The sequence below is a fragment of the Dreissena polymorpha genome, chromosome 1 (genome assembly GCF_020536995.1).
Source record: "Dreissena polymorpha isolate Duluth1 chromosome 1, UMN_Dpol_1.0, whole genome shotgun sequence".
Taxonomy (NCBI): Eukaryota; Metazoa; Mollusca; class Bivalvia; order Myida; family Dreissenidae; genus Dreissena; species Dreissena polymorpha.
The window spans coordinates 189,267,216-189,280,178 of record NC_068355.1 but is presented as its reverse complement, the minus strand read 5'-3'; the positions used below and the strand labels follow the sequence as shown (position 1 = coordinate 189,280,178).

Below are 12,963 nucleotides of genomic sequence, written 5' to 3'. Positions count from 1 at the left end.
GCTCGAATTTACAGCACCAGCAGGTTAAAAGAGGAGAGACTGAAGTGAAAGAGAAAGGGACTCAATTCCATAAATTGGTAAGAATTGTAGAAATTGTATCAATGTGTTGAATGATATATTTTTAACTCATTATTATGCCCCCCCTTTGAAGAAGAGGGGGTATATTGTTTTGCACATGTCGGTCCGTCCGTATGTCCTTCCGTCCGTCCACCAGATGGTTTCCGGATGATAACGCAAGAAAGCTTACGCCTAGGATCATGAAACTTCATAGGTACATTGATCATGACTTGCAGATGACCCCTATTGATTTTCAGGTCACTAGGTCAAAGGTCAAGGTCACAGTGCCAAAGAACGTATTCACACAATGGCTGCCACTACAACTGACAGCCCATATGGGGGGCATGCATGTTTTACAAACATCCCTTGTTTTTAAGGTTTTTGATGCTGCGTTTGTGTATTTATGATTATTTTTGTCATTTTTGTAACTAAATCTTATTTGAGTAGTTGAGTCATATAAAATAAATGTTAAGGCCACTAGAACAGAACTATTGTTTTATTGTTAAGCATTTTATTGTTTTATATATTTCAGATCCTGATTTATACTGTAGGATTAACTGCTATTTGAATTTTCGTCTGCATGTATTTCATAAAGGACTGAAAAGCATTCCTACATTATTAAAAGAAGTGAACTGTGAACTATCTTATTTATGATTTCTTGTTTATTGGGATACAACACAGCCGTAACCATCGGGGTTACAGTATTATAGACTATTTTAACAGAATTATACTTCAACTACATGTACTTAAACATGTAAAACTTCATACACTAAAGTATCAAAATTGGCGACAGGTTCATTTCTTATGTTTTGAAACGTTGGCCTATGGTTGAAAAGTTTTATCGCACATCTTGTGTTTGAATTTATCTGTGTTTCAGTGTTAATTTTAACTTCTAAGGTTGATAAACTTTTGGAACTAGCTTTATTTCTTTCATATTTCACAAGAAATATACTTGAACGATTTGAACAAAAAGGTTTTAACATTATAAACAGTAACAAAATGGCAACAGGTTCATTGTCTTCGGTTCCAAAACGTTTGCGTATGGTTGAAGACTTTTCTTGCACACGTTGTTTAGAGCAGAATCTTACGGAATCTGCAGACATTTATTGTGAAAAATGTTTAAGGTTTTATTGTAATAAATGTGTTATCCTGCATAGTCAGTTTTTTACAAAACATATGACATGTGGAAGGGAGGATATTAAGAAATGGCCAGTTTCTAAGGCAGTGGAAGATTTTCTCAGGAAGTGTGAGGTGCATGAGGATGAAACACTGACACAGTTTTGCCATGACCACAGTCAGCTGTGCTGCTCTGCATGTGTTGGAATAATTCACAGGTATCTCACACATTATATTCCGTTAGTTATTAATAATTAACAGCGCTTTCGCTAGCTTTTTAAAGTTGGAAGTCCTGACTACCAAACCATAAATTTTGGACGTCCCAAACATAAATTTTGAAATCCCACTTTTATTTCATAATTTTAATAGACCCTACCGATTGTGATTTCAATGAATACAAACATGTTCCTTAAATCTATAAATAAACATATAATATTGATAGATCTTTGCATATTCCAACTCTATCCATTACCGGATAATCCAGTATTATTACGATTTATATTTTCAATACCAAAATACAGCCAATATTGACAATGAATGTGTCAAAGAATTTCATAAACTCAAATGTCCGCCATTTTACACGAGTGCATATACAAATTGAATTGTGGGATGGGGGAATTCCCATTGAACATTTGTGAATCAGGTGACGCAATTTGAGAGCATCGAGAACAGTGAATTTTTTTAACCGTGAGTCCTGCGTTCTGGACTCATAAAAATATCTGGGGATGCAAAGTTTTGAGTTATGTGAGTCCCAAAAATGCATAGAATTTTCATAAAAAAATAATAAAGTTTAATACTTGGACTCACAGTCGCAGGGGTTTTCAGCCTTTTATATCATGAGCCTATTAAAGGGCCCTTCCCAATTGAAAATTTCATTAAAATCATGCAGTTTTTCCAAAGAGCCTTACTGACACCAGCATTTTCATTTCCCAAAGCAGTAATTTTAGCGAGAATTCTTCCCAAAATCCATAGGCTAGGGCCTCTTTCCAATGAAGCGAGGAAAACCCGACTCCTTATTTCGATTCAGGGACTCATCGATTTGCAGGTTATGGAGTCCCAGGACTCAGACGAGAAAAATTGTAAAAAATCACTGCGAGGACCGATCATCAGGGATTTCAATAGATTTTAAACCAGGAGTCATCAATGCCCCTGGACTGAAATTGGGGTCAATTTTGAAGCGCGTTTATTGTGTTTTTGTCTGAATTATTCATTTTTTTAAATAAAAATATGCTCTAAGAGTAACACAATATCTTAAAAAGTTATATTGCTTTATTAAATAAAAATACCATGATAAATAACACAACATATTTTAATGAATTGGTACACAAAGATAAGGACAAAATATCAATAATTTGTGTGAAAAAAATCGACTGAGGACTTTTAAGATTTAAAAAACAAAACAAGTTCATTTTACAAATTTTTATTATTTCTATCACTATACTATGTAAAAACAATAAATGCTCATTAAATCTACTTCTTAATTACACATTTAAGTCTTTAACACATTTAAGTAATTTAAGATATGTACCGGTAGCAACGTTCCATCACATATTTATCCTCATTATATTATCATCATCCCTATGATAGCTTTTGTACAAAAAACACATCTAAATGCATGGAACATCTAGTATATCTATTACTGTTTATCCGATTATTATACATGTCCGAAATATATCAGTTTAAGAATGCCTTACCAGTAGTAGTTTAACTTAAATAATCCGAATTGTCCTTGTTGTTATCTGGTTTAACAAACCTTACCAAATGTTTGTGACATCCAGTTAATGCTTTCTCCATTATTAGATCACCATTACTTGTAATTTGAATCACCATTTTTGAATTGAACGCAGGTTAAATGTTAATTTACATTGAATACATCCGCCATTTACAATGTCAATGGTCATGACGTAGCAATTTAATTCTACATTTATGCATGTTTGCACTATATTCATTTCTTTTTTTTATAATTAAGTATGTTTGACAATTTTAAATTGAAATAGAATTGAGATATAATAATCATGAGAAACATCTTAAAAATATATATATATATATAAATTGTTGTGTTTAAATCGGGGAATTTCCCCCCCCCCCCCCTCCCCCCTCCAAATTCTTCTTTGGGGAAAAATGGACTACTATTTGATTGCTGAATAAAAACTTCGTAGCGCAGAGGTCTCTACTATCTTTTATTTATTTAATGTGGAAAAATTTTCTCTAACTAAAAAACTACTTAATGACCCTTCATCTACAGCGCTACATTCGTTGAGATTTGTCAGTATTGATCTGCGAACAAATGTAAACTTATTGCATAGCTTCACATGGTTTTGGCGTGTATTCGGCCGCCTGTGCGCTGATTGGCTAATACGCTTACCAAGAAGAATTTGAATGAGAGCTGGAAAAATCAATATTGGCCACTCGCTGAGAAATTCATTGAAAACAGTAGCTCTTAGGCGGAGTAAACGGACTGAATGACCCGATTTACTGTTGACATTTGTAGGTTTTGTGTATTTGAAAATAGCGTTTGTGTTTAGATCCACTTTATTCCTACAGTATCAAAGCTATTGCTTTCATACTTGCAACACTTATTAACTATCATAAGGGCACTGTGCAGGCAAAGTTATGTAACTCTGACTGGCATTTGGACGGAATTATGGGCCCTTTATACTTAGAAAATTGAAAATTTGGTTAAGTTTTGTGTTTTGGTCCACTTTACCCCTAAAGTATCATAGAAAATGCTGTCATACTTGGAACACTCGCAAACTATCATAAGGGTACAGTAAAGGGACAAGTTGCATAACTCTGGTTGTCATTTTTACGGAATTATGGCCCTTTTTTGACTTAGTAACTTTGAATATATGGTTAAATTTTGTGTTTCGATCCACTTTACTACTAAAGTATCAAGGCTATTGCTTTCAAACTTAAAATACTTTCATGCTATCAGAAGGGAATTTTTTTTTGCATTTTTTTTTGCATTTTTGGAAGATAATGTAATAAATGTCCACACCCCACACTTTACACCCATCTTCACTCCACCCCTCCCTCCTTTGTGATTAAAATTGAGAGTCCCTTCACCTTTAAAAAGAAAATAGATGAGCGGTCTGCACCCGCAAGATGGTGCTCTTGTTTTTTTAAAGTTGTCATTTTTCTTATTTCGCTTAGTATAAAGTAAATTGCAAAATATTATTCATATATTCCCAATTTTTAAAAATCATTGGCTCTAGGCTTGCTTAAGTATGAAATTTCAATATCACATATAAATAAACAATAGGCCAATGTCTTGGATCCTTCTTTAAAACATGAAACAATGGCGTCTTCTTTTCCACAAATAGATCATGTGACAACAACAAAAGCAAAATAATTGCAATAGGTTAAATAACGACAAAACATATTTGGCAATACATGTAGTAGACCAGGTGGCATGTTATAAGCCGCTCATCACAGGCTAGATTGTTCATACTGAGACTATTAAGAAATCAAGGACCTCTTCTAAGATGCGGAGTTATTTTGATTTGCATCTGTCCTTTGGTCTGTTTGTCGGTTGGTCAGTAGACCAATCGTTTCCACAGGATATCTAGAGAATGCTTTGACCTACAGGCATGCAAAATGCTTTATGTTTACATCTAGGAAGATTAAGAGGTCAATCTGTTTTGAGGTCAATAGGTAAAAGGTCACAGAAGCTTATAACATGAAATTATAAATGTTTAGAAGTCAGTTTTAGAACCTGTAATACTCATTATAACAATCTTTGAAGTAGATTATTAATTATAATATAACACTGTAAGACATTGGACATTGTACAGATATATTACAGTAATGCCATCAGTAAATGCATTTAATAATTAAATTTCAATACACTTAAAGCATGTGTTTGCAAAAATCAGTTCAAGTCAGTTTATTGAACAATATATTGATTTTCATCGCTGGCTTATTTAAGAATTGAATAGCATTTTTCTGCATTTCATCTGTGTATGAACTGTCGGGAAAATTACGCCTAATTTGCATAAACTTAGATGGCGTTTATTATTAATAAGGCGTATTTTCCTGACAGTTCATACCCCGATAAAATGCAGAAAAATGCTATTCAATTCTTATAATTACAACAATTCTATCGTGGCAAGGGCCATACAAGTCCTTTTTAACCTAGCGTATGAATCTATTTTCAGTTTCGGTTTCATCTCCATCAACCGTGAATATCGTTGAAGTTCGTGCAAAAAATATAACGTCATTCGTTATTGACCAATAAAAAGCAACATCATTAAGGCCAGAGTTTTTTTTATAAAATGATTTTCAGATTTTTTTCCAAAAAGTGTCCAGTAGGAGGACGGGGAAAAAAAAAGAAAAAAAAAGATGGTGACCAAAAATGCACTATGCTAAAAATGTTATGGTATGAAGTTCTTTTAGATTTCATGACCAAAATAATAAATGTCAATGAAATTTATTATGTTCTAAACATTCTCATACAAATATTTAGCAATAAACACATTTATTAACAGACCTGCATTTCATACGAATATAATTATAGTTGCATAATTTTCTTTAAATCGAAACAGTTTCTGTTACAAATGAAAATGCACAAACACGCAAATATGTCTTTTGCAAGCAATTCCTTTTAAGACAAAATGAACATCTGTATTAAAAAAAACTCTGGCAAAGTCAATCTTCAAATTAAAAAATCTTAATCTGTTTTCCAATCCCCTATGTCACTGCCTAGGCACTTTAATATTCCTCTATTAAAACAACATCTTTTATATGTAATTCAAAAATGAAACACGCCAAGTGTTGCTTGAGTATTAAAAGAAAATACAAACCAAAATCTATTAGTTACAAAATTAACAAGATTAAGCTTGTAATGGTTATTTAAAATTGTAAAACACAAAGCTGTACAAGTTTCCCACTACAATCTTATAGCAAAGATGAATTATGTAGAGATAGAATAACACATTTTTTTACAATATATGCAGTATGAAACTAAATTAAAATGAATACTATCAACTTATAAAAATACGCAGAAAACATGCACACAGCATAGCATGGAATTATTATTATCATCATCTTACAATGTTATTACCAAACAATGGTTAACATAGTCATGATCATGACACAAGTACAAATCAATTTTAATAGGCCAATGGGGGAAATTTTGCACACATATGCAAAGAAACAATATATTGAAAACGCATTATAGAGTACACAGTATATGTCTCTGTAACGAGCTCTTAATCTGCAGTAAATATCGGGTGTGATTTTTCCGCGGATTTCCGCGGATCGGTTTGTCCTGTATGTCACTTCTAAGATTTGCGTAAATTCGTTTTAAAAAATGTGGGGGAGAGGGGCTACCACCGATTCCGCGAACGTATTTCATAAGCGACCCGAAATATCCGCGGCCCGCGAAATCTCTCCGCATTTTACACTGGTAGATTCTACCTAAGCATTTTTAAAACGAGCCATATAATTGGCTGTCGTTTCCCAATCTTCCAATTAAAATCGTGTTCTTAAAATGCGCTCTGTGGTTTGTTTGCAAATGGCGCCATTGTGAAGAGAAAATTAAGATTATTGAAATAAAAAATAGCAATCGAATAAACGACTGACATCACCTAGTCTGATAGGAATAATGAAATGTGTTTGTCAAAAAAAAGACTACGTTTTAGATACAAGCAACACATATTTTGTTAAGAAATGTGCCCACTGAATTTGTGTCACGGAAACCAGTGTTTGCAAATTGGAGTGTAGTCTACTCGCGAAGTAAAACAATTTAGAGAGTATTGTTCGAACATGGAAATAGACAAACATGATTTGATTTTTATATGTCTGTGGGTCTGTGTATAATCAGATTCATATGCATATTCTGCTTTATTATGTTTGTCACGCTGTTCAGTTAACTGAAATAGCTTTGAACTGAGTGAAGATGTGAAATGCAAGATATTGAAAGGTAAACAAATTAAATATATTAATTTAACTCAGTTAATTCATCATTAACACCAGAAGAACACTCAAATGTCAGTGATTTTTTTTGATTTTTTTTCTTACAGCCTGTGCCTTTTGGATTGGGAAAATTAGCGCGATAAACCATGAAATTGGGAAAAATAGCGCAATAAACCATGAAATTGGGAAACATTTTAAATATGATTAGAAGAACAGAATTAAAATTATTAAAGTATGTTTGACAGCATTTTTACACTACGCGTCCCGCGATTTTTGCCTAAATCACCGACACGCAGTGGTCATTATTTATTTTGTGTGAAAAATCAACGCGATCTTGCGCGTTTCATCACGCTAGGTCGAGCATGATCACCGTGTATGCTATAAATATCATCTCCGCGGTGATTCACCGCGATTCACAGCGCTCATGGTCAACGCGGTGAAGAACGATTTTCCTACGTTACATGTGCGTGTCTAATCTTCACAGAGATTATAGCAATATGGGATTATTAGCATTGTTGGCAGATATAAGAGAGTAGCCTTTTTAAAATGTCAACATGTATTTCACACCCATGTCCCTTACAGGTTATTTTTGTCTTTTTAAATGCTGCGTATAAGACAAAACAGTGTTCGCACCTATGGGTATGATACCGCAACTGGAGGAGTGATAATTGCGTTTTTGATTATGCAATTAACAGTTTGAAGCCATGGAGAACTCATAACTGATTGTAATGTAATCATCGTATTTTCCCCGAGTCTCTCGATTCCCCGATGAATACGTTTCAACTGTCTCAATCACATACATGCAACTTCTTCCGTCTTTATCCATTGCTCGATAATCCCACATATGCCCGATTTCCATTTTAAAAGCGAATTCTGGTTAATATTGACGATAAGAGTCCTAAAGAATGTCATACACGCTGTATTGTAACCGTTACGCTGTTTCAGTTCCTTCATTATTAAACAATTATTGTATTGTATACTGACTACACACTTAAATGTCATGTACAGTTCATAATCTTCTTCAACGACCAATAAACATCTTAATTTATATTTAGATTTTATGCAACATGTACACATCATTTTCTAGGAATCGAGAAAGTGAGTTTATTTTGTGAAAATAAACCAATATCTGTTTATTGAATTTGTCAAACTTTTTTATATATATATATATTAGCAATTCTTATGAAAATAAATATCGTTATTTTAAATGTTTTAAGCAATTTAAGTCTTTTTCTGAGAGCATATATGGGAATTAACTGTGTGAGCTACTTCAAAATGTTAACAGCCATACAATCATTGTTTTGACAGACGACGCGTGCTTATCTTAAGTTTGTTTCTGGTAATACACCGGATATTGGATGTTTGGGGCTTGATTGGATAATAAAACAAAGACGCAGTCGGCGGTTTTCAGTAGAACTTTTGTACAAACGGTTAACCAACTTAATCAACAGTGCACATGCTTATCTAACATTTAGGGATCATCAACACGGGCCCAAGCAACTTGCATGGACCATAATACACAGTCCGATAGTTACATTTAGTAGCACATGTGGTCAGAAACTAACAAGTTCGAGTAATAAAGCACAGAGATTATGATCTGAAAAATTGCATGGGGTCCGAAATGAAACAAAATGCCACCAAATCAAACGATTCACCGCCTAATTTTAAGTGTAACAAACTATGTTTGAAACATTTAAAATAACGATAATTCCGAACGCTCACAGCTTCCATTTTCAAAAGTATATGCTGTTCAACATTGCTCGAGAAATTGTTAAGACAAACGTTTACTAATGTTCCATTAAATTAATTTTACACGCTACTATTTTATTAAATAGATCTAGCAGCCCAAAGCATGGCGATTGGAGACGCGTACATTAACTGAAGCAATGTGTAAATTTAAATTTAGATGCACATTTAAGTCATTTTCTGTAAATCGGGACGAAGTGAAAGTATTTATTTTACAAATAAACCAACATTTGATTTTATTCAAATGGTCGACATTATTTATATTTGTGTCGTCTGTGTACTTTAGCAACTCTTAAGCAAATAGATATCTTTTATTTCGACGTTTAAAGCAAGTCTCATTTCCGATATTAAACTATGTAAATTTCTTCGGTATGGTTAATGACCTACACAATCATTGACAGATGACATCCGATGGTAGTTGTATGAAGTATGCAGAGAAGCTGACGAAATGTTAAAACAATCGCGTAAAAGTAAAAATATCAGGTTATTATCTGTACCTGTTTCTTTCGGAGTGAATACTCGTTGTGGCTGCAGAGAAACTTCCAGAACAAAAGAATCTGTAGCTGCGAACTTTGTTGGTTTTGTGTGAGCCGTACTGTACAATTGTCATTTCAACAAATAAAGATATTGTTTGGAAATCAGGATTCGACATTCAACAAGTACGGTGTTTACTTTCATATTTGAATACATTTTCGCGATCCAATGTGATCTAAGTCTAGTAGTCACCGCGATTTGCGGTGTTTCGCAATGATTCTACAGCTGATCTTTATCGCCAGATGGTCGCAGTGAAATCACGGCGGAATCACCGTGAATCAACCACAGAGTGGATTCACAGCGATTTGCGGCGAATCACTGCGACTTGCCACGTTGGCCCAAACGCGGTGGTCGGTGATTTAGGCAAAAATCGCGGGGCGCATAGTGTATATTATAAAGTGCTAATTTAATGTGTTCTTACAATGAAGACAATGTTAAGTTAATATCCTTCCACATTCATATTGAACTTGCAATAATCTATATAGATTCTTAAATATACCATTTAATTATAACCTCTTTAACAGTAAGAATTTAATTCAGTATTCTTTTAAATTAAATATCATATGGTGAAAACATTAACAAATATTTATAAAAAAAACGCTTTAGTGGTCTTGCTATGTCAATGATGTATTAAATAGAGTTAAAATAATGTATTTCATTTCTTTACCATTCAACATCTTCATGATCTTGCACTTCAATGCTATTTCAGTAAACTGTAAAGCGTGACAAACATAATAAAGCAGAATATGCATATGAATCTGATTTTACACAGATCCACTAACATATAAATCATATCATGTTTGTCTCTTTCCATTTTCGAACGATAGTCTACTCATCTTAAATGCATTAACTTTGTGAGTAACGGTAGACTAACTCCAATTTCCCAACACTGATTTCCGTGATGCACATTCACTGTGAAGATTTGTAATAAATATTTGATGTTTTTATCTCAAACGTTGTATTTTGCGTTAATTGACACACGCATTAAATTATTCCGTAATAACCATATGATATCCGTTGTTAATTTGAATGTTATTTATCATTTTCGCCGCTCATTGTAAATTTCTCGTCTGCTTGCCGCCATCTTTGGCTTGTGTAAAAACAGGCGTTTACAATCGGGATGCATTGACTATCGTCGGTATCCTCCGCAATATAGAGAGAGATGTGGATAGCAACGTAAAATCGTATTGGGCTAAATTCGCAAAAAATAAGTAAGTCAGTTGTTGTTCGGCGACGACTCGGCAACTCGATCGGCACTCGTTCGAAATTATTGCTAAATAACATTGTAATCTTATTTGCTTTATTGGGAAAATTTTGTCTTTTTTTGGGAAATTTTAATCAAATTTTTAGGAAAAAACGTCATCTTTTGCAATTGGGAAGCAGCCGAATATCGGCTGTAATTTCTGGCAAAAAAAATCCCTGAATGTGATTGTTTATATTTAGTCTATTAAAGGGATCTTTTCACGCTTTGGTAAATTGACAAAATTGAAAAAAGTTGTTTCAGATTCGTAAGTTTTCGTTTTAGTTATGATATTTGTGAGGAAACAGTAATACTGAACATTTACCATGCTCTAATATAGCCATTATATGCATCTTTTGACGATTTTAAAACCTAAAAATTATAAAGCGTTGCAACGCGAAACGATTGAATAATTTGGAGAGTTCTGTTTTTGTCGTTAAATTTTGTGAAACTACGAAGATTGCTTATATAAGGTATAAAATACGTCAACAATGCGTACTCGGCGGAATAGCTCAGTAGGCTAAAGCGTTTTTACTTCAGGACTCTGGCAGGACTCCAGGGGTCACTGGTTCGAAACCTGCTCCGGGCAATGTTCTTTTCCTTTTTTTAATTTTTTTCTTGATTTTTTACTGGAGCTTTTACGATCCAATGTTTACATTTATCAATATAAAACATTTAATGAATAAGTTAAAAAAATGCCAAAATCTGTGAAAAGGCCCCTTTAACTGTCATTCAATACATTAAAAACTGCTGCTATTTCTTACAATAAATACTTGCTTCACTGTTTACTTTGCATCCTCAGTATGATTAATGTGAAGTTTAACAGGTTTTTATAAAGAAATATTGTTATGAATACAAAAAGTTGTTTATTTTAATGTCTGTTTTTATGTTTGTCATTGTGTTATGCGCGCCATTCGCGTAGTCAAAATCAGTAAACAGAATTTTCCTCCCCTCTGACTTTGCCTCAATCACACCCCTGAATATTTACATTATAACTGAACAAGAATATCTGGATTTATTAAATGGGGGAGCGTTCTCATTATCTCCTCCATAGACACCAAGTACTGGTTCTTCCCAAGAAACGGACTCGATAATGTCCATATCTGCCTATAATGCTTGAAAGGTTGATTGACAGTATAAATAGATAGATAGTTCACTCGTGATGGAAAGTGTACGGCAAATCTACACTTCATGGTTATGACACATGAGTTCAATTTAATACATTGTACCTTGAAAAAAGTGGCTACAGTATGTCCTTCAATGTTACATTTTGATGAAGAACAGATCTTTTAAAAGTCACTATTAAAGTCAAATATACCACCTTGCCAAGACTATCAAAACAGATTTGTATTTTATCAATTATAAAGCAATTAACCCTTTGCATGCTTGGAAATTTGTAGTCTGCTTAAATGGCGTCTGCTGAATTGCTACAATTTAATAGCATTTTCTTCGATTTTTTTTCAAAGAATACTATCAGAATAGCAAACAGTTTGGATCCTGATGAGACGCCACGTTCTGTGGCGTCTCATCTGGATCCAATTTGTTTGCAAAGGCCTTCACAATTCGTTTCTCACACTGAAAGGGTTAATATAAAAAATAAATAAAATCATTACTTTTGGTCAGCCTGCTAATTGCAATGACAGGTTTGCCAAATAATGAATATATTGCATATATTAAAGACGGTATATACGATTTTTTATATGTGTTTAATTGTAATATATTGATAAAATATGTTACAATAACACAAAATAGGCAAGAAAAAATATACATTAAAGCCGAATTTCATAAAATGTAGCAAAGACAAATTAGCGCCATGAGCCGATAGTGACGTACATATTTTCCTACAATAACCGAAGCATTCGTCTTTGTATTAGGATCGGAGATAGTGTTCATGTGTCGTATGAATAGATATCGTTGCAGGAATTCAAAAAAAACGTTAAACTAAGTTTATATGCACATCGCACATGTATGGTATACATGGTGGCGAATTTGGCTGTACAGCCGTTTTCAATTTCAGATATCTGGCTTATTTCGCATTTTTCGACACATGTTCTTCATCACTTTTATTTTAATTTATATTGAAATATATATATAATAATTTTTTTACACATTTTATATAAATTCATAAATATTTGACAAAATCGTATATACCCGCTTAAAATTGTAAAATTTCTTAAATACTTTACATATGGTTTACCTGGCAGATGGAAGGTAGCAGTAATTCCTCCTCATCGCCTTTAGGACATCAAATGCATTTTCTTTTATAATACTACGATCCTGTGGGGTTTGGTACTTTAAAATAGCATGTATGCATTTCAATTCGCTCTCGACCAAAACATTCACTGGCATAGATG

At 33.5% G+C, this 12,963-nt stretch overlaps 1 protein-coding gene across 1 annotated transcript in view; it reads left to right on the top strand.

The window, feature by feature from the left end:
* Positions 1–12,963, top strand: part of LOC127865175 (uncharacterized) — a 77,149-nt gene that overhangs the window by 61,565 nt on the left and 2,621 nt on the right. Inside the window, exons 2-3 of the mRNA XM_052405141.1 lie at positions 15–77; positions 590–1,391. Coding sequence (XP_052261101.1) covers positions 1,057–1,391 — 335 coding nt within the window. The 5' untranslated portion in view covers positions 15–77; positions 590–1,056. The remainder of the gene's footprint in view (positions 1–14; positions 78–589; positions 1,392–12,963) is intronic.